General features: G+C 39.0%; 1 protein-coding gene across 3 annotated transcripts; it reads left to right on the forward strand.

Annotated features, from left to right (window-relative positions):
- Nucleotides 1–185: 185 nt before the first annotated feature.
- On the forward strand, nt 186–27587 carry MAN2B2 (mannosidase alpha class 2B member 2). 3 transcript variants are annotated; one of them, XM_064418732.1, is made up of 19 exons: nt 186–435; nt 2766–2912; nt 6691–6796; nt 9087–9259; nt 10519–10634; nt 11631–11808; nt 13045–13243; nt 15652–15842; nt 16548–16734; nt 17577–17710; nt 18742–18998; nt 20943–21134; nt 23392–23644; nt 23749–23859; nt 23974–24166; nt 24836–24988; nt 25353–25465; nt 26320–26437; nt 27329–27587. In XM_064418732.1, the coding sequence occupies exons 1-19, from the start codon at nt 304–306 to the stop codon at nt 27421–27423; spliced, it is 3048 nt and encodes a 1015-aa protein (XP_064274802.1). In that variant the 5' UTR covers nt 186–303; the 3' UTR covers nt 27424–27587. The 3 variants fall into 3 exon arrangements, with proteins under 3 accessions (XP_064274802.1, XP_064274801.1, XP_064274803.1); XM_064418731.1 differs by having other exon boundaries at nt 188–435; nt 24833–24988; XM_064418733.1 differs by lacking the exon at nt 186–435 and adding an exon at nt 1871–1974 and having other exon boundaries at nt 24833–24988.

The raw sequence follows: 27587 nt of genomic DNA on the forward strand, positions 1-27587 counted from the left end.
ATCAAAGGAATTTGCTAAAAACAAAAAAGATTTATAGGTGTCCAAGGTGCAGAAGTCAGCCTCTCCCTGAGCAGCCCAGCGTTACCCAAAACCAGCTCCGGAATTCCCGGCGAGAGCCCCTCAGGGGCCGCGCTTTCCGCCCCTTACCCGCAGCGCCGCCCGGGGCTGAGGCGGAGTCAGCCCTGGGGCCTCGGCTCCCTCCCGCTCCAGAGGCGACTCCTGCCCCTCATTTTATTTATTTATTTATTTATTTAATTCTGTGGCGGAGGCGGCGCCGCGGGACGCGGAAGTGCGGCGGGAGCCATGGCTGCCCCGCGCATCCTGCTCCTGCCGCTGCTCCCGCTGCTCGCCCTCCTGCCGCGGGCCGGCGGCGAGCTGCGGGCCTTCGTGGTGGCCCACAGCCACATGGACGTCGGCTGGGTGTACACGGTGCAGGTCGGCGGGGGAGGGAGCCGCACGGGTGGGGTGGGTTCGGTGAGGCCGGGGCTGAGCCGCAGGCAGGGCTGCCCGGAGCCGCGTAACGGGGCCGGTGCCTCCCGCTCCCGGGGCTGAGCCGCAGGCAGGGCTGCCCGGAGCCCCGTGACGGGGCCGGTGCCGCCGGCCCCCGGGGCTGAGCCGCCTGCGGAGAACCGCGCCAATGCTTGCCTGGTGCAGCTCCTGCCCCGAGCCTGGCCTGGCGTGTCCGCCATCCCCTGGTGTTTCGGGATCCTCCTTTGGAGGAGGCATGGTTAGCCTAGGAGCCGTGCCTTTGAGCTGTGGGGTTCTCTGTGCCTGTGTTCAGCAGGGTGCTCCTGGTGGGGGTTTTTTGGTTGGGTTTTTTGGTGGTTTGTTGTTTGGTTGTTTTTTTTTTCTTTTTAAGGAAAGTCTTAATTTTGTTTGATGGGGCTCTGATTATGTGGCAGATTTTCATGGTCTTTATGTTTACCTTGTTACAAAGCCAAAACCCCAGGAAAACCTTCTGTCATTTCTTCAGAGAGGACAGCAGGATCCCAGGTCCTCGATGGCTGGGGTGGGGTTGGAGCCTAGTGCCTCTAAGTATAGTAGCAAACTAAATTTTGCTAAATACATGAAATGCAGAGCAAAATAAATCAGGTGGGGCCTGGTGCCTTTTGCATGTGTTAGTCAAAATCCTAATCCTTAATGCTTTTTCGTTACTATGAATTATTTTCATTTATGTGTGGAAGATGCTGTAGATACTTCACTCACTAGAGTGAAATGGCATTAGTCCTAACTAATAAAAAAGAGCTAGTGGTTCACCCACTATCTCTGCTGTGCATGTATTTTGTCTCCCTTTTTTAGGAAAGATTAATGAATTTCTCCTTTAATACTTCAAACTCATACTCAGAAAGTGCATAAGAGAACACAAAACTAAAACTTCAAATCCATAGTTAAAATTTCACATTGTTTTAAGTATCTAATAATCTTGATTTCAAAAAACCCGTACAAACCAATGGGAAAATAATTGAGGAAGAAATTATTTGGATAAACCCAACAGTATTTTAAGCCATTACTCCTACACTCAAATGTTTTTCTTTTTCTAGTGCCATGAGCATTTTTACAAAGGTGGCTGGATTTCTGTTGTGAAAAGAAAGGAAGGGCCTAGGAAAGTTAATTTCTGATTTGGATTACTTTGTCATATTTCAAATGATTATTTTCACGTAGGAAATTTACCTAAATGGAAACTCTGCATTCATGTTTTACATATCATGTCCATTAGTTTTTCAGTAGGGAGAGATCTATGTGTCGACCACTTCAGGATGTACATTTTGTGGTGCGTGTTCTTAAGTACCAGTAGTTTATGTAGATAAGTGTTATGGTTAGTGTAAATAACATGCAGATAACTTTGTTACAAGGAAAGACAGACATCTCAGGAAATCCTAGGATGTTGGCTGTTGCCTTTAGACATTCTCTATCCCTTTAAAATTAAGTAAAAGGTGGAAGACGATCTGGTCAACAAAAGTTGTTCTGGTCAAGGTAAGTGTACAAAAAGTATCTCTTTGTGTGCACAACTTCAAAATTAGCATGGTGTTGTTAATTTGATACCATATCATAGGATATGATACTGTGGTAGATTATTTGCTGGGTATAGCTGTCATATTTGCATTGCAATAAAGGTCCATAGGCCTCATTCTGGAAGAGGTGTTTTTAGGAGCAAGATAAGTTAGATGCATAAAATCCCACACTTTCTGTGTCAACAGTTGAACTCATTCTAAGATTCTTTTACCAGCTTGGTTTTACTCTATCCTAAAACCTGAAGCAAAACAGAGTTATTTTTCATAATAGTATAATTTACAGTAGATGCATCACTGCATTGTACTGGTAATGCACAGCACAGAGTCATACACTCTGAAGAAACAATTCTGGTAATTCAGGCTGTCAAAAGAAGAGCTGGAGAATAAAGTGTGCATGTGGGGTCTTTATGGTGGTGCAAAATGCAATCATTCATGGCATCAGTGATTTAAGGTGAGCAATGAGGACCAGGGTAGGCCATTCCCAGTGCATCTAAAAGAAAGCCTGTATTGGTGCTGGTCTTGGGAGAAGCTACACCTTGATCTAGTCGGGTCCCCAGTCAGCAGGATATTTTCTGAAGCAGAAAGTCCAAAGGCTGTGTGTAGATAGCACTCCATCTTTCTGAGGCTACAAAGGAAGTGTGCAGCAAATGTGAGGTTTTTGGTATCTCTCTTATCAAGCCCAATGAGTGTTTAAAACAGCCCTTTTAATTTAGGTAAAGCAGAACTTACTTACTTACTTTTTTTTTCTTTCAGGAAAGTATGCATGCTTATGCAGCAAATGTCTACACTACTGTTATAGAAGAGCTGATGAAAGGAAAACAGCGCAAATTTATTGCTGTGGAGCAGGAATTCTTTCGACTCTGGTGGGATATGGTAGCCACAGATACACAGAAGCAGCAGGTAAATTGCACTGGAGCCATGCTTCCTTGCTAACAAAGAACTCACACTCTTTTTAGGGGATAAATAGGGGCAAAGTACTTCACCATTTGATTTTTACCCAGGTCTAATGTAAGCTGCCTCTGAATCTGGTACTTAAAGGACTTTAAAGGCAGTTGCAAGAGGTTAAACCCCAGTATAGATTAGAGCAGTAGGAGGTAGTAACCTTTGCACTGAAGATTTTTTTACTCTTTACAGTTCTTGTTTCATGGCAACTTACTTGTCTGGGGCCATGCTACTTTAAGATGTGTGTGAACCTGAAACAGGCTGCACCAATATCCATTGAAACATCTGATACCTATCACTGCTCACAAGAGGGAACTTTTTGTTCTTTCCTGTTAAGTGCTGCTCGAAACCCTGCCATTTGTAAGCACAGATAGTACAGCAAAGCAGTGACTGTACATTTAATGGCAATGATTCTTTTTTCTAGTAACATCATTGTGGAGTTTTATTTGTCACTTCTTCTTTCCTCTGACATGGAACAAACATGCTGAATCAAAGACTGGACTTATAGACTAGCAGCTGGTTGTTTATTTTGGGTCCTAAAACCAAAGGGTGTACAGGTGCAACTTCCCATGGGCACTTAGAACTCCATGGTCTGTTTTGTTACCAGGGTCCAAACAACAGTTCTTTACATTTCAGTTTGTTTAAAGTTCTGGATGTTTGAAGCATCATGCAAAAACCACACCTCTTGTCTGTTTTTTTTTTCATATAGTTCTTCACTATTCTGAATCTTCCGTTATGTTCCGTATTGAAATAGCCTGTGCACATCTGATCTTTGCAGGAAAGATTTTGCTGGGTTTAGGCAGTTTGCAGTTTTTGTGGGGGCCTTTGCCCATACTCACCTGTTGTAGGACAATTTTCTTGTAGATTTGTTAAATTAGAAAGCTGTGCTGTAAGTGGGGAAGAAAACAGCATAGGAACTGCTTTGTAGAAGGACAGGAAAATCCTCCAGCTTTCAAAGGTGGGTTGATCTTATTTCAAGTACGATCTGCTGCTATAACCCAAATGTAAAGTCAAGGCCCATGTTTCTAATATCTATTCCTGCTATTATGTGCAATCCAGAAGAATAATGAGTATCACATTTGACCTTGGTAGTGCAAAATTTAGTATTTTTTATGATTCAGGCTTTAGTTTCTTAGCCTAATTATTTGTAATTCTTGCTTTTACGCATCGTATAGTCAGTTCTCTAGTTACTTTATAGTTTCTTCTCTCAAATGTTTAAATTCCTCTTAAACCTGTGTGTCTAACTTTGAAACTCTAATTTGCAGATAAATGGTACGTTTTTAACATTAGCAATTTGCAAATATTGGTCCCTGAAATTAGGTCGCTCTGGTTACTGCCCTGCTTTTTCCACTTGAACTCTAGCATTAATGATTTTCTGTGGTATAGGCACTCTGGTTTTAATTTTCCTTTTTTTTTGTCATTTAGAGGTTTACTTGGAATACAGGATATAATTCTAGTTTGTTTTGAAGTGTCTGCTTTGTATTGGAACTCTAGCATTAAAAACTAGAAAAAGGTGTTGTAGTTGAGACGGTCACAATACAAAGCAACACACACTCCATTTTCGGAAGGCTTCAAACTGTTTTTATTCTAGCATGCATGCTTTTTAGACATTCTTACAAAATTCCTAAGTTGACACTTTGCTCATTGGTCACGAAAGACAAACAAGGTGCTTGTTGGAACAGACAGTTGCAGATTTCTCTTATTTATCCTTCTTTCTTTCTTGGTTTCTATGTCAATGACCTTGGTAGAAAATTCTTTCAGGGTTGAACATGGATCCTCTTATCAAACTTCTCTCTGGCTCACAGAAGTCGCTGTAAAACCTCTTCCACACCTGGGTACAGAAGTTGGTTTTTCAATTCAGAGAAGAGAATATGTTAGAGTGAAATGTACTGCAGCAGTATTCAGCCAGATGGGAGCCTTGTAGTTCTTAGCACATGTTATTTACATTGAATTTTCTTGTGTGAACCATTCCTACCTGTGGGTTGGTGTCTGGGTGCTTTAACTAGGGTAAAAAAAAGTTGTGTAGCCTCTTCTGTCTGGTTGGTATGTGGGAGCTGATGGTAGTATGATCCCAAGGATCTCAGATATATTCTAACACCATAGCATCCTTCTGCTTATAGTACTACTGCATCTGTTTCCTCCATTCCTCCTTCCTTTTGCCCCCTTCTGATCAGAAAAAGTACTTGTCTTTACAGATACTGTTTTCTTTTCATTTTTTGGGAGACAGAAGATGTAAATTACTTGAATTATTTTTCTTGTGTTTCCAGCCTCTCAGTGGTTCCAAAAAACTTACATTAAAAAAACGTTTCTGTGGCCCCAAGTTTGGATCAGAGATATATTTTGGACATCCATCCAAATGGGGAATAATAATTACAGATTCTTTTCATGTAGGTCAGGGCCAGTTCTGTGCTGACACCAGATATCAGTTATCTGGTCTCCCAGCATGCTAATCAGTCACCACAGTCGGCTGGAACTAATTTAGGAATGCTGAGCCCTGAAGCGTTTTCACAACATTGTGAAGGAGAGAAATGATTATAATCAAAATTGACAATCTGGCATCCTATCTGAGTAGACACTGAAGGTTCCTGGGAAAATAAACATAATAGCTCTAAAAATGGCATCCTACATGACAGATAAAAAAAAAAAAATTGAGGATTAAAATGTGTATTTGCATAAACTTTACTTATTGGAAGTTTGAGATATCTCTGAATTTCTAAAGTAGCTAAAATAAAACGAGAAGACTCCTAACACTTTCAGAAAGGGACATAGACTCTTCCTTCCTCCCTCCAAACACCACCCCCCTCTTCATCCAGCATTTGCTGAAGGCTGTACTTGTCAGCATATCTGTTGTTTCTAGGAGCTGAAATTAAACTCCCCCCCTCCCCCACCAAGAAAAAAACAACCCAAAAAAGCCACCACCAAAAGCTGAGCAGGTTGTAATATATTGAAATTTTTTAAACTAGGAAAAAGAGCAGAAATTAAGGCTAGCAGTGGGTTATTCAGCCAGGCAAACCTGTGGAATAACTATTTCTTAAAGCAATCTGTCAGTCACAAGTTGAGCAACTTGTCTGTGCCCCAAAGGCAAGATAGATGCATAGGGAGTGAGATGTTTGTGGCCACGGTGTGATGGCACAGTCTGTCTCTCTCCTGGATCCCACAGATCTAGTTTCCAGCTAAAATCCTGTGAGCCTGCATATTACTGCTTGCCTGGGGCTCCATTGCTGCTTGCAAGGAATTGCATATTGCTCCCTCATCCAGCCACCAAGTGCCTTCCCTAAGCCAGGCTGGATGCAGCAGGAGGAAGATTTTGGGAGAAGCATTATATCTTGTGTTTTAATCCTCCAGCTCTAGCTGCCTTGAGGCAGGATTGCAGGCTGCTGCCAGTGCAGTGTCTGGTGTTCAGGGAGTATAAAAAGGCACAGTATCAGCACTACTGAGAAACACCAAAAGGTCAATGTCTACCTGGCATCCTTTGTTCCTGTTACCTGGTTTCAGTGTAAACTGGATAAATCTGCACTGTGCAGCACTTTGAAATCTTTTTTTTTTTGCTGTTATTCTCCTTTAAATAGACTTGGTACAGACAGACCTGTATCTCACTTTTATCTCACTTTTTGTCCTAGATGCCTTCTTGACAAATGTGTCTAGGCAATGTGCTGTGATATCAAATAAATTTGTAGCCTTCTTGGATAAGACTGAAATGATGCTTATGTTCTGTGTCTTAATTTCAATATCGTAGGTCCATCAGTTGCTTCAGGAGGGACGACTGGAATTTGTCATTGGAGGGCAAGTGATGCATGATGAAGCTGTGACACTAATTGATGATCAAATTTTACAGTTGATGGGTAGGCATATTTGCATTTAACTTTTATTTTTCATTGTTATGACCTTGGAGGTTTTGTTTGGTTTTCATTTTTTTTCTCTCCAAAATTGCTATTAATTTCTAACTTCTTAAGGACTAATTAAAGCATTTCTTATTTTTTACTAGCCAATGTGTTATTCATATAAAAATTGTTGCTTAAACAAAACCCATTAATTTTGACACGACAGTTCTGCAGCAGGCACAAAGGTTACCAAAAGCTGGTTTGTCAGGTATAAACTTGTTTGGAGCAGAGGCCTTGTGTGTGTGTGTGTTTGAGGGCAAAGTTCCTGGGAAGATATTTATGGTGAAATTTAGGGTATTTTCCTCAAGAAAATACCTGCTACAAATTCAGAGTTCAGGGAAGTTGTATTGTTGAGGCAAGGTCTTCTGCAGAATGGGACACAGGGAATGTCACTGGGGTCAACTAAAATTAGTTGAAAGACTTCCTTGATGAAGAAACCCCCATTTGTAATCATCATCATTTTCTGTTAGAAAGAGGTGCATATTTCCAAGAGATGCACTATTTGCCATTTTAATCTTCTAACTTTTGCATCTGACATTTGTGTGTTACACCTGGCCATCTGGTGGTTTAAAGAGTGTTTTAGTACATGGGTTTGTTTGCAGTGGTCAGTGCAAACAGAAACAGGATAACTGGTGCCACCTCTGTGCTGGAGATGTCTGCTTTATGCCACGAGGGTGTAGCAGGGAGGGATGTGTTAGCACCAGCTGCCATGGCTGTTGGAAACTGTGCCATGGGACAGCAAAGGGACAGAAAACACTTCTGTTATTTTCTGCATCTGACTGCACAGCACCACTGGCCTTGCGCCTTGTTGTCAGTGTTTATCAGGAGCTCAGGATTAGCAGCTGCTTCTGTACCTCAGTACGCCTTGGCCAAGAGGAGGAGGAGATATGAACTTTTTTTTTTCTCTCATCTGACTCCTGTGTTTAAAGGTTGCTTTATGTGCTTAGAGCACTGAGCCTAGGACTTTTCCAAATAAAATACTAAAATGATTGAAGAGTCCTTTTGTTATATACAAACACAGCTTTTCTATTCATTGTAGTTAGCTGAAAAAGACATTATTTCTCATTTAACGTTTCATTCTGTGTAAACATAATCTTTATTTTAAAAAAAGAAATTTCAAGTTTTGTAATTTATTAACCAGGAACAAAAGTGTTAATGTATTTTAGAATTCTCATTTGTTTGTCCTGAACCCTCTATTCAGTTTGGGTACATACAAAGAAAATTGATTGTGTGAAGTTCAAGTTGAGAAGACAAAGCCAATGCAGACGTTTTTGGTCTAGATTTCATGTCTTCTCTTTTCTGTCCAGACTTCCAGTGTTTGGAGGAGCCTAGAAATCTCTATCAGAATACTAAAACAAGTTGTGAATATTTTAGGTAGGGCCATGGGAAAAGATGAAGTGAAAAGAGGCCTTGCAGCCTCACTTATTCAAATGTGATATTAAAAATTGAAATAGAGTTATTCCAGGGAAGATATGATTGTATTTTCAGATAGTTCTGTAACTATGAAATAATGATCTGCAAATTTTTTTTTCATTTTTTTTAAATGATGAGTATCCAAGTGCTATATACCTGAGTTCCAAATAAAATCTACTGCTTTCCTGGTAGTTTTACTTTGATTCAAATGGTTTTTCTGGCCTCATGCTATTGTCTGGGCTTTCCTAGTTCAGGGGTTTCTTTCCTCAAAACTCATTTCTATATTAGTAACATTAGTAACTACAGTAGCAATATTAGTTGTAAATAACATCAAGTATCAAGTTCACTATTAACCTTTGGCTTTTTTCTTTTCATATGACTGACAATCATATTCTTGCTAGTTTTGTTTAGTGGATGGCTTGCTTCCCTGTCCCTTTGTCATTAATATGAGAATAAAATTTTCTGAGAATGGATTTTATGGTTTTTAAGCAAACTTAAACTAAGCCCCAGGTTGTTGTTTTCATGCAGACTCCAGCCTGGGTATTAGCCTTAACCTAATCTGTAGCTATGTACTTTTTCTGAGATCTCTCTAACTATAATTCCTTTTTGTTGTAATCTTTTATAATGTTAATAAGTTATACGTGGCGTAACAATATAAACATTTTCAGTATGAAACTTTTTGGTGTGAATGATTAAATTCTCAAAACTTTGAATGCTTTGGGAAACAGGAAGCACTTGAAGGATACTTCAAGTGCTTAACTGTATCGCAATATGTCCATTAAACTTACAAAATTAACTTTTGGAAGTGTTCCTAACCTAAACAAATTTTGCTTTGCAGAAGGTCATGGGTTTTTGTATGAAACTTTTGGCTTCAGGCCTCAGTTTTCTTGGCATGTTGATCCTTTTGGAGCTTCAGCTACAACGCCAACTCTTTTTGCTCTGGCTGGTTTCAATGCGCATCTTATTTCTCGTATTGACTATGATCTGAAGGCTGACATGCAGAAAAACAAGGTAAAAATACCCTTAGGAATGAAACCATTGCTGGCCTCTACGTGCAGTAATCTGAACTATGACATTAAGATAAGAATCTCTGTCATCTGGGCAAGAAAATGTAGGTATTTCTTGTTTAGATGGGACATGCTGATTGCATGTGGTAATGGTGAAACATTAAATCAGTGTTATACGGTCAATTAATGTCTTCATGACTTCTGGTCAGTGATAAAATGCAGTCTAGCCTGAAGAAGACACAAAATGTGGGCAAATAGGCAAGTCTAAATGGACACTGAATTAGGAGAGTTTGAAGCAGAGACATCTAGGAATTCCAGCTTTCCCTGAGAGAATCTTGTATCTGTTGGGTTTTATGTGAGCAGTTTTAAAGTGTAACCTTTGGGCACAGTGTTGTCAGGCTTGGCACATTTATTTGTGCCTGTAAAATTAATGATACTAGGTCAGTTAAAGTGGCAGCTGGTCATGGTTTTGCTGAATTCTGGTTTTCTATCATGTTCTGCCTTCTCTTGCACAGTGTCCTGTACACAATAAATGCTTTTCATATCACTGTGTTGGACCCTGATCTGTCATCAGTTTTACTCACTACATTATGTGAAAATGAGGGGCTTTCATCACTGTGTTCTGGGCACTAGGCAGTTTTTATCAATCTTGGGTAAAACTCAAGTGTTTCTGAAGAAAACAGAATTCATGTTGAATTTAGTGAAGCCTGGACCTACCACCTCGTGTTTGCAATGGTTTGCAGTACTTCTTTTCTGTTAAAATTTTTTATGACCTTTTGACAATCTTAGCCCAGCTATTTTTTTTTCTAGCCCTTAAGAGTCTGAAGGCTTCCAAAACAGTAAAATTCTACTTCAGTAGAATTTAAACATTAACATCAGTTAAACATTGAATCCCACTGACTACAGTGCAGTCAGACTACATCTGGATCTTTTCTAGCTTATGGGTGTTCACCTTCCAGTGAAACAACTGAGGTATAATGGCTGTGATAAGCCAGGCTTATCTCTGGATTTTGGTGTGCTGGCACTGTGCTGCCTCCTCTCATTCTGCATCAGTTCTAATGGAAAGAGGCACTGATGTGGCCTCCTGTATATAGTGTGTGACCTTGCCTGGGGTACCATTGGCATTGGATCTTCAGAAAAAGCACTTAAAAGTATTAAAAGTGGTGGAAGGGAAGATGGGAGCTCTGAAGTCTTAAGTTGTTAATGATGTATTTCTGTGAATGTCATCAAGGGTAATGGTTTCTTGCCTTTTTTGTTTTCCAGAAGCTTCAGTTTGTATGGCAGGGGTCTCCTTCATTATCTGCAAGACAGGAGATCTTCACCCATGTTATGGATCAGTACAGCTACTGTACTCCATCACAATTACCTTTTTCAAACAGGTCCAAAGATTTCCCAAATATGCAGAAATGTTTTTCACTTCTGAGAGTTTGTTATTGGGGTTTAAGCATTTTTTTTTGACAGTTTTCTTTCAAAAGTATCCTACTGTTTTCTCCTGACCTATGGTAGGTCAAGGACATGTCTAGACTCTCTACATCTGAGTAAGAGATGTAGAGATTAAGCATCCCCAGTTTTCCACCATAATAAATGAAGTTTGCTCACTACCTAACTATTGAATTCTCAAAAGTGGCACTTGGTATTGACAGGCATTGAAAATACCTCTAAATATTGACAGACTTGTTTTCTTACACCAGGAGGTTTAAAACATAGGTATGGCTTTCATCTACTTATAATACTGTGACTTACTTACAATGTCAGTCCTTATTTAAAAAAAATAGAATAAAAATGTGAAACAAATTAATTACTGTGAATAGAAAATGTCCAAAGCAGGACTGGGGTCTTTTTTCTCTGCCTGGAAGTAAAGATTTGAAAGCTCCAGGAAGCTCAGTAGGGACTTGGCTATTGCTAATTGATTTTTTATGGGAGATTTTCAGCATTATCTTGAGCTGAGATTGTGTCTATTGTCCCTGTATAAAGTAAAGCAACAAAAAATTGCCATTTATTTTGTGAAGAAATTTGAGAGCTTTTGAAAAAATTTATTTTGCTTACTGGCTTATTCAGTAAAATACTTTTTGAAAATCAAGTCTACTTGAGGGAACATTCTCATTGTTACAAAGCTTGCTGGTTTGTCCTATGGTTTTTTCTGTCCTATGCCAGAAAGCAGCATGGGCTTGAAAAGTTGCACAGTGTTGAAAGAAAACTGGAGACTCTTCCCCCTACCTCCACCCCCAAATAAATACTTAAACCTAAATAGTAGCAGTGAATATAAACAGAATTTTTTTTGCCTCTTATTCCCATTTTATAACAGCAACTTTTGATGTGTTTTTCCCAGTGAAATAAATCCTGTTTACACCTTGCTGCTTTCTACTTCTACTTAGGTCAGGATTTTTTTGGAATGGATTCGCAACTTTCCCAGATCCACCAAAAGATGGTGTTTATCCAAACATGAGTCTGCCTGTTACAGATGCTAACCTCCACCAGTATGCACAAACCATGGTGGCAAACATCAAGGAGAGAGCAGCCTGGTTCCGGACAGGGGATGTCTTGTGGCCATGGGTAAGTGCCTGCTCAGTGTTTGCTTGGGAAGAGACAGGTACACAGCAGAGTGTAAGTGGATGGTTCTTGCTGCAGGAGGTGGTGCAGAAATGCTGGTACAAACCACATGACATGAAGTGTTTTTCTAATACTGCGGTCCAAATGACTGACTAGTAATGATGTTTAAAAATTCCTTGTATGTCCTGCCAGTTGTCTATCAACTCTTCCACCCTACTCAAGATAGAAAAAAAGTGACAAAACTGTAAAGATAACCTCTTGCATAACTGTATATTACAGTATTGCTTCCTTTTTTTAACCCTTGCTTTGTCTCTTTAAATTATCTTTTTTTTTTAACTGCTTAGCCCAACATAACTCGGTGTTAACAAAATTACAGCATTATAGGAAAGTGTATGACACTTAGCTGGACATGGTTTTTCCTAACAGTTGTACAGTCATTCTCATTTAGAGTTTTGTATTTTAGCTAGAACCATAAGCAAGAGCCATATTAGCTATTTAACTAGAGCTATATCCCAGGTTGGTTATCCAAACACTTTCTTCAGCATTGTGCTATGTTAATTACATCCTACACTAACATATAGCACTGATGTGCTCTTGCTGTTTTCAAGACCTTAGGAAAGAATAACTTTGCCTAAACTGAATGTACAGTCTGGTTTCTAATTTTGATGGATGCTGTAGGTCTCATAGTTGCAATATTAAAGGATTATGGGCTATTTCACCACAATATCTGTTCTTACAAAGAAAAACTTTTTCTGATTGATGAGTCACTGATTTGTTTTTCTCCTGTGTTTATGACACTGTTGCTAATATTGAATTTATTATTTTTGCAGAGAGTGAGAAGTAGAATAATAACACACTGTAGTTGTGCTATAGTGAAAATTGTACTGGAATGAGAAGTTTTTGATAGTAAAAATAAACCCCTAACAGCTAGTTGCAAACAACAGTTTTGCAGTAATTTTGGAAAACTTATGGATTTCTGTGCTTTACATAATGGTATGTAAAGAAGTAGAGAGTAGTAGTAGTATGGTTCTAAAACTCTGGTTTTTAATTATTTTTTCATGATTACAGACAATCTGTGTGAGTAACCCTGCCCAGTCTTGATAGTTTTGTAACTAATATCAGTTAAATGGGCAGTCAAAATCAAAATAAATACCCCTGGAACATAGACTAGTGTTAAAAATGATCCTCCCTAATTATGTGGCCCAAAGTGATGTGGCTGTTCTATGTTTGGAATTTCAGGGCTGTGACAAACAGTTCTTTAATGCATCTGTTCAGTACTCTAACATGGATCTGTTGGTGGATTATATTAACAAGCATTCTGCTGAGTTTGGAGTGACTGTCCAGTATGCCACTGTCAGTGATTACTTCCAAGCAGTCTATAGCAGGAATCTTACGTGGGAAATTCGGGACTCTCAAGACTTTCTTCCATATTCAACAGGTAATGAAGTTCACAGCTGCCTAATGTCTGCCTCAAATGTACATATGTAAAAATTTAATAAGGGAAAATGAGAAATAAAGAAGAAAAATGCCTTCTGATAAGATTTGTTCACTCTATGAGGTGTCATCAACAGAGAAGTTGATCCCAACTTATTTGTGTAAAAAAGATGGGTGTGTGGCCAATTAGAACAGTGTCCCATTTTTCCTGTTTGAAAGAACTGAATTATGCATAGCTTAGACCAGAGGTGGAAAATGTGATGTGGAGTGATCTCTGAATGTCTGGAGAAGCTACAGGTAACCAAGGGACCAAGGAAATCTGAAAGCTCTTGGGGTAGTTCTGTGTTCCTACAGTGGGATGGGAGTTCGCACAGTGAAACAGTCAATGTTGAGGATTTGGTAATTGAAGGAGATATATTGTCTGGTTATATAGACATGAATGCCCATCAATGCTTGTTACATCCATCAGGAATCCACTTTGTGAGCTCCAAATCCAATCTTTTCTATAAAACAAAGCATACTAGGTAAGGATGACCTGATCCAATCAAAATACTAATGGAGATGAACCCCTGAAGTCTCCTGTAGGAGAAAATATTTCCTTTTTCATTAAAGAAAGCACTTTGAAATTCTGGGGTGGGAAAGGATTCTCTTACAACTGAAGTCTAAACGTGTAAAAATACAGTCAGTATTTCTGAAATTTTGTAATACAGTGTTACAAAATTCCTTTGCTCTTCCTTGTTCCTTACATCCTGCACTTACAGCTTTTCAAGCAGAGGTGAAAAGTACTAGAAAAATACATAAAAAATTCATGCCATACCCAACATCACTTTAATTCTTTTCCCCAATAAATTTACCCTTTACTCATGTCAAAGTATGCAGAGAGAAGACACAGCCAAGTTCTCAATTTCTAAACTCATTAATTTATTTTATTGCCAGGTTTACTATTAAAATCCCATTGATTTCATGAAAACACCTTTCTGTATAATTGTAGCTACCACTGCTTCATCACATTTATTGTCTGTGTATGTATATTTCAGACTGTGCTGTAATGTGTCTGTTAACTTTTCAATGAGTAAAAATAACCATTGCTTCCTGTGAATCATGGCATGGACTGATCCCTGACTCCCTCACCTCCCTCTAGGGATCATACCTAACAACTTACTGATAAAAGCATTGCCTGTTCTAACTGCTAAAATCCTTTTACATCTGGGCTCTTTCCTTTTTCTTTTGGCATAATTTACCTGCAGGATTCAATTGCTTTTACCTTGCATAATAGCAGCACCTTCAGTGTTCCAGGTGGGTGCCCACACAGAGATGTAGTTTTTTCCCCAAATGACTTTCTGTGCCTTGCAATTGCAGTATGGATTTGAGTGCACTTTCTCCCACATGCTGTTTTGCTTCTTGATGATTAATCCTCTCTTATTCTTGCTATGCCCTTTTTTTGTGAGTCACTTACTGGGCTCAGTGTCACTTATGATAGATGGAAGCTCAAGTTTTAAGTCCCAGAGAAGTATTTCCTTCTGCTCTGCATTCATTGTTCTGTGCTGATATGTATGTGTGGTTCTTCTGCTTGTAACATTTAAAGATAAATTGAATTAATTCTGTTGAAACTTCTAGCACCTTTCAGTCCAAAAATAAGTTTTTTGAGCAAAAGATCCTATTTTCTTATCATTGCCTTTGATCTTGGGCTGATAGCAAACTATTACGTTTGCATGTATGCTCTTTGGAAAACACTTTCTGCAACTTCTTTTTGGAAAACCTGTATATCACTAGTGTATTTTAAAAGAAATTGCCTCCAAACAAACACATACTCCCACTCCTAAGGAGAGTTTTGAAGGTTTTAAAAACAAATAATTGTTTTCCTAGTTCAGTGTGTGAGCTACTGAAACATTAACACAAACAGAATGTTGAAATACTTTCCAGTAACCACTTGAGGGCATCTTTTGATGTAGTTTGAGGTGGTGCAGTAGTTTGGAGTCATCACATCACTATTTCTACTCCAGTTTGAAGAAATAAAATTCAAGGTAAATCCTTTTGACTGAAAGGTTGACATTTAGAGTGTGTGTATCAAGCAATTACCAAAGATTATAATGCATTTTATTAACAACTGGTAATAATATATGTTTCATTGAAGCTTCAATTCTTTTGTGCAGATCCACAAGGAAGAAATTTCCATAAACACGGGTTAACTTGGTTGGTACTGGCTTTGTGTCAAACTTGCATGTTACTAGGAGAGGTGATAGTTTTTCAAAATGTTCCTGGCTGAGTTTCTTTGTAGGCTTTATGACCTTTCTACCTGATAGCTGCTGTGTAAATCCCCAGTAGGATTCATGTAACAAGCTGAACAGTAGTAGTAGAAGAATAAATGAAGTGGTATTTTGATGTGTATTGGATCTGTTCCACTCTAAACAGAGCCATTCCAGGCATGGACTGGGTTTTATACTTCTCGGAGCACATTAAAAGGAATTGCAAGGAGAGCAAGTTCACTGCTGTATGCTGGAGAATCCTTTTTCACACAGTATGTCCTGAAACACCCAGAAGGTTCTATTTGCAAATGTAAAGCCTTAAAGCAACTTCAGAGTCTTAGATGGGCGGTTTCAGAGGTAAAGATTGATTTCTTTTCTACTTTGAATGAAAATGTTTATTTTCCAAATGAGAAGTTTGCATAAGCATTTCTCTTGGAGTGTCTCAAAGTTGCTTTTATACTTTGGGAATAACTTTCCCCCTTTTGCAAGTCATAAGTACAAATAAAGCAATTTTTCAAAAAATGGTTTTGAAACATGACTTCAGCCCTTTAACCATGCATCATGGTTACTGGCAAATGTTTTCTTCAACTGGTGAAAGAGTATGTGGTTTGAAACTTTGCATATGAAATTCCTTTTCTTAGTGTTAGTTTTGTTATTTACAAAATTGTTCTTAAAAGTAAATAAAAATAAAGAAAAATGGAACTGATTGAAAACTGATAATCTCTCTGCTAGTTAGAACAGGAAGGACAGATTTGTTTCTTCAAAGTTTAGCAGCTAAGTGATTAGCCTTGTATTATTAACCATTTGCAGTCCTCATTGCTTTTGCTGTTAGTAATTATTTTGTCTGCTAAGGTAATGACAGATCTAAGTATGAAATTAAAAACCTGTCTTGTTACAGTATATTTGCTGCATTCTTGGTTTAGGTAACTTGTTTGGTTTTTCTCTCTGAATATATCTGAATATAAGTTGTGTGTCAGAAGTTTATTTGACTATTATGTTAACACAAATGCAAACCTGAAGTTGTCATCCTGTTGCACCTTTCAAATTACTTTTAAATACAAGGTCCAGCACCATGATGGTATAACAGGCACAGAGTCTCCCAAGGTGAAGGACATGTACATGAATAACCTGATGTATGGAATGTTCAACGTGAAGAAGCTAATGGCTTCCATAATCTTTGATATCAACAATGCAAAGAAGAATGGAGAGGTCTATTCTTCTGTTTACACTAAAGACTCAGGAAAAAAAGGTACTTTTTACACAGCTTTTCCAATTTTCAAGCTACCTTATGAAAGCTATCATGTTTTCCTTCAAAACAATCAGCATATTATGTGCATCTAAGTTCTGTGAACCATGGCTGGAAAATTGTTTGCCTTCTGAGACCCAGGCTTTCTCAGCTGATGTTAGACAGAACTCTACCTCAGTGCAAATATTAGATCAGGCTCTCAGGTTCAGACTTCAAATGTAAAACAAGGGGAGGAAGAGGTGCTGATCAGAGTAGTCACTAAGCTAACTTTCCTCTGCAACAGAGCATTACATGATAAGGAGCACAGTCAGAGTCAAGAAATGTTCTTGCTATAATGTATTGCCAGCTTGTGTAAAAAATGTAAAAGGATTTTTAAGAAGTCTGTTCTAAAGACTGTACACTCCCTTTTATCTTGACTTGGGAAACTTTTTAAACTGTCAGATGTAAGCAGTGCCATGGGCTGTGCAACAGACCGATTTGGATTTTTACAGGGCCGTTTTTAAATTAGGCTTCTCATTTGATCTTCTGTATAGCTCTGATAAAGTTAATACTGCATGACAATGAGTTGTAAGCAGCTTATCTTCACTAAATGCATTTACATTCAACTCAGGTGTCATTTCCTGAATACACAGTCTTTTTTGATTGAGCAGAGAATAGAAGGATAAAGCAGAAGAGGTTTTAATGAAGGACTGTAAAATGTTTTCCTTTTTTCAATCATGAAGTTTTACTGCAGGGTTTTATGTTAAAATTTTGTAAGATAGTTGTACCTAGACAGATTTCTTAAATTTAATACATTTTAAAAATACATAATGTCGTGACTGCAAGTTTTGTTTGTTTGCACAAAGGTGCTGCAGATGTTGACCTGTATGTGGTTGTCTATAACCCACTGGCATGGAACATCACTACCTTTGTCACAGTTTCTGTCAGCAGTGAGGCAATGAGTGTATATGATGAACTGGGACATTCTGTGCCAGCGCAGGTACTTCAGCTTTGTTTCTTTCTGTTCCTTTTTTCTTACTTGTCAGTTTTCATTAACTGTTGAAGTTGGATCTTCCTACTTCTACTTCAAGGACTGTTTTTGCTTGTCTGTTGTCTCAACAGAGAGACTTTTTTTTTTACTCTCCAAAAGGACTTGCTGCTCTTGTAGCGTGTTTGGTTTGTCCTTTGCATGTCTGCTGTGTGTGACCTGGTGCTTCTTATCTTATTTTTCTTTCTGTAAAAAGCACTGTTTCAAATAAATTCTTTTATGTTGAAGCACTACCTTACAATTGACAGCCCTGTTTGTACAATTGACAGATTGCCTTGGGGAGGGAGAAGAAGAGAATTAAGAAATGTAGGTCTTAGAAACTGGTGTCAGTCAGCTACCATTTGATGGCTCATTCTGTCACAGCCAAGCTCCAAGACACAGCCAGCTGTTCCAGGGGAGGGAAGAAAGTGGCCTCAAGTGAGAGCTAGCACGAGCCTTTCTCAGGAGCATCTGCTGTACAGAGTGCATCATCATCAGTGGCTTGATAAATCTCCAGGAATGCTTCCTGCACATAAAGGCCTGAAGAGGCCTGAGGCAAATCCAGATGCTCCCCTCTGTCCCTGAGGTGCCAGATAGCTCAGCAAATTCTGCCAGCTGCACAGTTTCTGTGACTTGTGGCTTATGACTGTGACTGTGCATGAAGGCACACTGTAGTCAGGTAGTGAGGCACAGCAGCTGTCCCTGTTCCTGTACATGTGATGGCATAAGACCACACTGCCCTTATCTGGAAACCATCAGTCTCTTTGGCTTGGCACGTGGTCATGCTTCACTAGAAAGGCTCAGCTTAATCCAAGTTCAACAGGCTCCCAATTAAAAGCAGCATGGATCTACATTATAGTTTGGAATTATAAGAATGACATGTTTAAAAACTTATTAAAATAGAAGCTATTTTTGTTATAATTTAGGGCTTACAACACATGAAGGTAATTGCCTTGCTAATTAATTTTCTGTAATGAAGCATTTTTGTGTATGCTAATGTACAGGTTCAAAGCTCCGTGGAATCCCAGTCTACTTATGATCTGTATATTCTAGTTGCAATAAGTGGTCTGAGCTACAGAAAATACAGTATTAAACCCTTGGATGGTCAGCAGACTGCCTTTGTTGGGAGCTCAGTCAAGTACAAGCGGAGAGACTTGACCCGTGCAGGGCAGCAAAGCCAACAGTTGTTTCCTGTGGTTAACAGCTGCTACCAGATCTTGTTTGACCAAAACACAAACCTGATGCACAGCATTACAGACAGGTGAGACTTCCTGCTTGTTTCAATAGCATTCCAGATTTTTTAAAACACTTCATAAAAATAATTCCAAGGACTGTATTATGTGTTTTAATTCCAAGAGTCAACAAAATGTTCTTTATGGTATTTAAAATTGTTTTTAGCCCCACTTCACATGCCCTCTTTTTACAGGACACTTCAACACTAGCACAGGCTTGATTCCATACTAGTTCTGTGATGTTGCCCTGTTTAACTTTGCAGTTGGTCTGAGATGACATATCACAGTAATAACTAGTATATCAGCAGAGTTTGTGTGCTTTAGAACAAAAGTTTGTGTGCAAAAGAACAAATCCTTTAGAACAAAAGGATTATGAATGTGCATTTTTATTAAAAATTACTAAGAAGCACATGCACTATGGCTGTACAAGGAGCCTTAAGTGATAAAGAGCTTATTTACATTAAGTAGTGTTTTGCAAGTCCTGTATCACTTTCTGTGGTAGAAAGCTACAAAACTATTTGATGGAAAACTTTTAACTAAGGAATTTCTATTTAATCAGGGAGTGAAAATGGAAGAATTATCAAGATTTAGGTGAAATTTGAGGTTTTCAGGTGGTCTCTCTCAGCTGATGCCAATTGGCCCAATTTCTTCAGCTTTACTGCAGTTGTGCTGTGTTTTGCCTGCTCAGGATTCAGATTGTCACCCATTATATACTGATGGAATATTTCACCCCTTTGACACTGGCATGGTGATGGCTAGATCTCTTTCACCTTTGTGGTTTTGTTCATAATTCTGCCTCCTAGACCAAGAACTTGTTGTCCAGTATCATTAAAATCAGCTTTAGAAGTATAGATGGACCTTAACTAAGAGCCTTGGAGTATTTACTCAGTGTGCCTCCAGATCATAACTACCTCCAGATTCTATGAGAAATATAGTGTGGAAGAACAAAAATCTAAATTCACATTCCAGTTTTCTCCATCGTGTTCTGGCAGGCAGCAATGCAGGGAAAATAAGATACTCAATCCTTTTGAGCTTTTCTAAAGGCAATTTAGAAAAACTCAAAATACTTGAGTTTCAGAAGGTTTGCAGTGGGATAATGGGAAAGAATGAGGCCTCACAGGACAGAATGGGAGGAAAGATTGAAAAAAATCAGGATCTTCAATTGGGAAGTCCTTTACATTCAGTTGCAACATTAGAACTTCTAGATCCTGCCTCTGCACTGAAAGTGCCTCATAAGAGAAGTAGTAGAAAACATTTGGGTATTCTCCTCAGTTAATACAAATTGTGAGTAGCTGTATTAACATGAGATAAAATGTTTAGCAGTATAAATTCATATGCTAGATGAAGTGATTTTTCCTGTTTTCACAGCAAGTTGCCAAAGGCAGAGCAGGTAGCTGAGAGCAGCATCTTAAATTGCCTTCATGTGACTTTCTAAAAATTGTGATAAGTCATGAATAGCTAAACTGTTATCTTCAGTGGAGAGAGGAGGAGATACAGTAGGTAGTGAGTGATTGTTAATGTTGCTATCCTGTTGAGTTTACTCTTACCAGTGTTAGACATGGGAACTTGCATCATGCTGATTTTACCCAGCTACAAAGTTCAGTGAACCTAATTATTCATTGGAGCAGTGCAGTGTACCTCATTCTTGTGAAATGGGCAGCTTTAATCCTGTAACAACTCTGGCATCAAAACAATGAGGTGGTATAGATGATGTTTAATCTTAAGATGTTTCTCTTCTACAAAAATTACATGGAAACTCCATTTGCTTACAAACAGACATATATCTTAATGGGAAGCACTTTAATTCTTTGCTGTCCTCATTTACTCAGTCTCACAAAGTCAATCCACTGTGAAGAAACAGTTTTTTGTCCTTGCATTTCCAGCCTCATTCCTGTTGCTGTTCAGCTTTGCATTTCTCATGTACGAAATGTGTTTGTAAGTTATATAATTTTTACTCTTCTGTGGATTCTCAGGGAGACTAACCAGACTGTCCAGTTCACCCAGGAGTTCCTCGAGTACCACGTAAATGGAGACACAAAGAAAGGACCCATTTCAGATAACTACTTATTTGCTCCAAATGCTTCAGCTGTTCCAGTATCAAAAGCAGTGGGGTTGGAAGTGATGTCTGGAAACTTGATGACAGAGATAAGGCAGTATTTCTACAGGTACAGCACCATTACAGCTTCACTGGAATGTTTGGATATGTATGAGGTTACTTCTGTACAGTTACTCCTAAACAGTGAGCTCTGAGTATTTGTACTGTTTAGGATTTAGACAAACGAGCTATCATACATCTGCTGCATGAACTGCTGAGGAAACTCCTCCTGTAAATCATAGAATCATAGAATTGTTGGTGTTAGAAGGACTGTAAAGATCTAGTTCCAAACCCCCTGCAGGGACACATTCCACTAGACCAGGTTGCTCAAAGCCTCATCCAACCTTCAGAGCCAGAGCCTTCAGCACCTGCAGGGATGGAGCATCCAGTTTCTCTGCAACAGTGTCTTGCTACCCTCAGAGCAAGGAATTTCCTCCTCACATCTTATCTAAACCTACACTTTTTAAGTTTAAAGCCATTTCCCCTTGTCCTATCACTACATGCCCTTGTCAAAAGTACTTCTCCAGCTCCCCTGTAGGTCCCCTTCCATGGTGTTTGCAAGGGTACCGGGATGAGGGAAGAGATGAATCTGACTCCATGTTCTTAGAAGGCTGATTTATTATGTTATGATATTTTATTAAAGGAAATTATATACTAAAACTATACTAAACTGTAGAGAAAAGGATACATCAGAAGGCTTGGCAGGAATGAATAATAAAAACCCTTGACTCCTCAGAGCCTCGACACAGCTGGATGTGTCAATTGGTCATTAAGAAAACACAATTCACATGGAACCAATCAAACATCCACCTGTTGGTAAACAATGTCCAGACCACATTCCAAAGCAGCAAACACAGGAGAAGAGAATCAGATAATTATTACTTACATTTTTCTCTGAGGCTTCTCAAGTTCTCAGGAGAAGAAATCCCAGGTGAAGGGATTTTTCAGAAAATATCACAGTGACACCCTTCAGGTACTGGAAGGCTGCCCTAAGGTCTCTCCAGAGTTTTTTCTTCTCCAGGCTGAACAATCTTAAACTGTCTTCATAGGAGGGATACTCCAGCCCTCTGATCATCTTTGTAACCCTCCTCTGGACTCATTCCAGCAGGTCCTTGTGTTTCCCACGTTGAGTGCCCCAGAGCTGGATGCAGTACTCTGGGTGGGGTCACATGAAGGGGAAGCAGAGGGACAAAATGCCCCCCTTGACCTGCTGGCTGTGCTGCTTTGGAGACAGCCCAGGACCAGTTTGGGTTTCTGAGCTATGAGCACATTTGCCAGCTCATATTGAGTTTCTTATTAGCCAACACCCCCAGTTCCTTCTCCTCTGGGCTGCCCTCCAGCCCTTCTCTGCCCAGCCTGTGTTTGTGCTGGGATTTCTGGGCAGCCTTTCTCTGCCCAGCCTCTGTTTGTGTTTGGGATTGCTCTGACACAGTGCAGGACCTTGCACTTGGTCTTTTTGAACTTCATGACGTTCACATGGGCCCACTTCTGAAGCACATACTGCTTCAGGAAGGAGGGATGGAGGGATGGATGGAGGGATGGATGGAGGGATGGATGGATGGATGGATGGATGGATGGATGGATGGATGGATGGATGGATGTGGAGATTGTTTAGGGGGATCCTTTGTGGTACATTTTTTACCTCAACTTCTGTTGAGAAACTGGTTCTGTACAACTAAATTAATATTGCAGCTAATATCTTACATGGATGGAAATTGGACATAATGATACATTTTCACAACTGTGAATATCTGTCTTGAAAGCAAATTAGAGAAAGGAGAAAATAATCTTCAGGGGTCACTCTGACCCTTGATGAGCTAACTATTGTCTGTGGTAAAATTATATCAGTCTGTAAACCCTTCACCCTTTCTAAATCTGGTTGTTTGGTTGAAGTATTTTGCTTTACATGGCATTGCTCAAGGATTGTAGTTGAGAAGGCCCTTTGGAAAGTAGTTCCATCAAAGCTGATGTCACGCAGATTGAAAAAATGCATGTATTCAGTACAATGTAAATGTGTTGCTTAGAGAGTCATAATAATTTTAAAATTTGTTGTTAATTTTGAGAAAAACAGAGCCTTTGTAACCAAATGAGGAATCCTCCTTACACTTGTAATGTGAAGGAAACTTATAGGATATCACTTACTCTGGTTGAATATGTGTATATTTGAAAGTTAAATTGAAATTAAAAATAATTGTACATTAAATAAATAGAAAATGGGCAAGAAAGTTGTCTGTGTAGGATTACATCATGAGTGCCTTGCAAGCTTTGTCATAACCAGTCAAGTGTTTCACCTTATAAACTCTGCATCCTTCCTCTCATTTTTGTAGCAATGTTACTTCTCAGGACTACATTTATGCAGTGTTCACCAGGCTATACTCAGTACCAGAAGGCTACGATGGGAAGCTGCTTTGCCGTAGGATAGAGCAAGAATACAGTGCTGGGCCTCTGGAATTAAATCGTGAAGCAGTTCTGAGAACAAGCACAAATTTGAACACCAAACAACTTCTCTACACTGACAACAATGGGTATCAGATACAGAAAAGACCATTCAAGGCATATGTGAATAACACAGTGGCTCGGGTAGGCACTAAGTGTAATCCAAAGTCAGTTGTCTTTTATCTTTGCTCTCTCTTACTGTTTCCTGTGTTAATATTATCTCTGCATGGTTTGCTGTGTGGTTACAGAACTATTACCCTATGGTCCAGACTGCCTACATTGAAGATGATACCACAAGGCTGATGCTGCTTGCAGAAAGAGCTCATGGTGTGTCAAGTCAAGGGAATGGACAAGTCGAGGTAAAGTATAAATTGTTATTTCTTTTTCTAGGTGGGCATAACTTCATGGCTGCTGATAACGTAAGTAAAGCCTGATAGCTGATTCCTGTTGTGACATTTACCTTCCCAACACAGGTGATGCTACACAGGAGACTATGGAACAACCTTCAGTGGGACCTGAGTAACAATCTCACTTTGAATGACTCTTCAGTGGTGCGCCCTGTAATTTGGCTAATTTTAGGAACCAAGGCTGTCACCAACACTTTGTATCGGACAAGTGGACTGGCATTAGAGCATAGGCCAGTGGTGATGTTTGGAGCATTATCAGGTAATCATTCAGTTTCCTATGCTACCTTTAGCATCTGAATGGCTTGTTTATGTTGTTTTGATTTATGCTGTTGAGTTTTTAAATACAGACTTTAAGCTTCCTGTGAGGCAAAGTTAGCATGTAGTGAGTTAGGAGACAGATTTAGAGCCTGCTAATTACTTTTCATTAATTTCAAACATGGATGTTGTCCAAGTATACGTAATGTTTCTCTTGTTATATAATTATCTCTACTTTGAGAGGAAAATAAATTTTAAAGCATCTAATGCTTTACAACAACAAAATGTTCACACAGAGCATTAGTGCAAAGTAGGTAGTGCACCATATATCAGCTTTCTGGATGCTGAGGCTTAATTATAATTTTTGAGTTATTCTTTTAAAAATATTTGTTCACCTTATCAACTAAAACTGAAGCCTGGTATTGAAATAGCAATTTCAAACTGAAGTGAAATTTGTTTTATGGAGAGCTCTGATACACTTTTTTAGCAATTAAAATCATGCTGCTTTCTGCTTAGTATCTTGGAAGGCCTTGGAGGAGAAGGAATATCATCTGCTTTGCCTCTGCCTAGGCAGAACAAGCAAAAAGCCCTTTACCTTTCCACAGTGCCCTAGCTAGGCTTGTGTATGTGATGGATGTTTAATGTTTGTTTTGTTTTATTTTGCATAAAGGAGGAGATAAGCCAAAGCTACCCAGACACCTTCAGCAGAATTCAGTCCATGATTTGCCTGTAACTGTGCCACCTAATCTTCATCTCCAGACTCTGAGCATTCCAGGCTGGAGGTACAGCTCTAACCATACAGAGCAGGTCCGCAGCATTCACATGGGTAGGTGCCTTCCAAAAGTGGCTGGATGTTGCACTTAAATAAGTTGGTTTTCTTTTTTTCTCTCTTCTGTGGCTAGTATTTTTATTTATTCAAAGCATTAAATTCCTCAATCAACAAAGTTAATTTTGCTGTATTATTTCTCTGCTCAAGTAGTAAAATATTTCTCCTGCATGAGTTTGTCACGCCGGTTAGTATCATTCCTGTCAAAGTGAGAGCTGGGTATTTCCTGATATTAGTCCTCTTGCTAACTTTAAAAAATAGGATCTGAGTTCAAATGATGGGAGTTTAAAGTTTAAAAAAAAAGTTTAAAGCTTGGGTTTAATTTTAAAGCAAGAAAATATATGCATTTTGATTTCTTTTGAAGGTGAACAGAAGCAAGGTGATGCAGATTTCAGTCGTGTCCTGCTAAGAATTAGACACTTGTATGAAGTTGGAGAAGATCCTGTGCTGTCTCAGCCTGTGATGGTAGATCTAAAGGTAAATCTAACCCTTCGAGATGGAACACCAAGTCAGGTGGTTTTGTTTCAGAGAGAAATGGTTCTGGAATGACACATCCTGTGTACTATAAAGTACACAAAAGATGGATATAAATGTATTAGTAGAACTTTACCTCAGAGGGAAGTGAGCCTTTTTTTTCTTACTTGGCTTTGCAACACAGAAGCCATCACTTCAGATGAAGTTGCCATAGGCACAGCATGAAGATCTGCTACATATGTGTAGGACTGGTTCTGCTAAGCTGTTGGTAGTGTAACACTTCCTGCAGTATCTTAACCAGTGCAGAGAGTAGGATTTGGTTTTGTTGCTTCTCTAGTTATTGAAAATTGTACCTATAATTAATGAATCTTGGACAGGGTTAAAGGAAAAGGTTTTTTTCTCTACAGTTTACTTCTGTGACTTGTTAAAACTTTCATTTCCGTCATGTACTCACATTTTTTCAGTTTCATGTTTATTTGATCTTTTTTATGGAAAAAGAATACTTTGTACTCCATGGCAGCAGTTTATTATTTTGATTGTCATGACAGAAACATAGGGAACAATGTGTAGGATTCTCTGTTTTAGTAAAAAGGGAAGTGTGAATTTCAGCCTTTTTAATAGACTGTACTACAGTGCAGAGAAAGCTTTCAGCAGCTCAGCTTCTAGGTTTGAAGTCTGGTGAATCTGTATTTGCCCTTGTGCTGCATGACCTTGCAGATTTTCAAAGTGTCTCTGCTCCAATTAACAGGCCAATGCTGGAGTTGAAAATTCAGTCTGGTCTTACTGTGTAGTAGGCTGGTGAGTTGATAGTCTTGTCTGTGAACCCTCCTTTGATTCCTGGTGTTCTCTTTACTCAGTCTTTGCTAAAGGGATTGGGATCAGTGATGGCAGTGGAGGAGCGATCCCTCACGGGCACCTGGGATGTGAACACTTTGGAGCGGTGGAAATGGAAAACTGCACAATATCCAGGCAAAAGTAGGTGGAATAAGGTGGTTGGTGTCCATTGACTGTTGAAGCTTCATGATTAGTTTAGTTAAAAATATTTTTTAACTAGATTGCAAGATTAGAAATGCATTAAATTGCAAGGTTAGAAATGCATTATTGTTTTGTATGACAGATCTGATACCTGCCACAGCCTACAGGTAGGAACATTTAGCTGAGATTCCCTGCAAGTACCAGACTGGTGTATTTATCTGATACCTTGTTTTGTCTAGAAGTGGTAAAAAGCCTGGAATCTTTCTGGAGTTTTCTTTGTCCAGATAGAAGTGGCTACTTTATGAATTCACCCTTGTGACACAATTGGTTTTGTCAGATGCTGATGAGTTGTGTTTATCTAAATTTTCTGTGCTGCAGAAAAACACACAGCTGCAGTTAAAAATGTCTGCTGTAATCAGCTTAAAGGACTCTATGGATATGATTCAAGTTAGGGCTGACACTCAGATCCAGTGTTGTGGGTTACCTCAGTTAGTTGCTTGGACAATGTCCTTATTGTCACATACATACATATTGTGCCTTGTAAAAAGCTTGCAGAGGTTTTGGAATGGTCTAGGTGAGAGTTTAGAGCTCTGTTTGACCTGCAGTTTGGAGCTTGCTTCCTCTTTTTTCATGATGAAGAAAATGTGCATGACTGGAAGAGTCATTTCACATTTTCTGTGTGAGTTAGTGTGTGAAAAGAAGAGAAATTGTTGTATATTTTAATATTATGAATGGGTACATCTTAGGCTCTATACTGTTTGAGTTAGGGAGGAGAAGCTGCTCAAACACTAGCTTTTAGGGAAGGGGTGAGTTAAAACTGATGCAATAGAATAATACATCTATTTGAGTAGAACTGCTTTAATAAATTACCAATGCTTTTGTGTCTTACAGGGTTCTTCAAGAGCACAGAGATCTCAGAAGACTTTGTAGTAACTGTTCACCCAAAGGAAATAAGGACTTTCTTTGTATACTTTCAGGTTCAATAATGTTTTACATACATCATCAAACATCAGGTTTGATGATGTATTTCAGATGAATATGTAACATCTTTGAAGTTTTGTTTCAAGATACAAATAATGATCTTGAAAAACATCCTACTGCTGTTAATGAAAGAAAAATTAATTTTGGAATAAACTTTGAATTTAATTGA

The sequence above is a fragment of the Passer domesticus genome, chromosome 4 (genome assembly GCF_036417665.1).
Source record: "Passer domesticus isolate bPasDom1 chromosome 4, bPasDom1.hap1, whole genome shotgun sequence".
Classification (NCBI taxonomy): Eukaryota; Metazoa; Chordata; class Aves; order Passeriformes; family Passeridae; genus Passer; species Passer domesticus.

Excerpts from the sequence above, each read along its gene's own strand:
- MAN2B2 (XM_064418731.1), top strand. The coding sequence starts at position 304 with ATGGCTGCCCCGCGCATCCTGCTCCTGCCGCTGCTCCCGCTGCTCGCC. Across the intron at positions 23,860-23,973 it reads AAGGGAATGGACAAGTCGAG|GTGATGCTACACAGGAGACT; the intron begins GTAAAGTATAAA and ends TTCCCAACACAG. Across the intron at positions 24,989-25,352 it reads GGTCCGCAGCATTCACATGG|GTGAACAGAAGCAAGGTGAT; the intron begins GTAGGTGCCTTC and ends TTTCTTTTGAAG.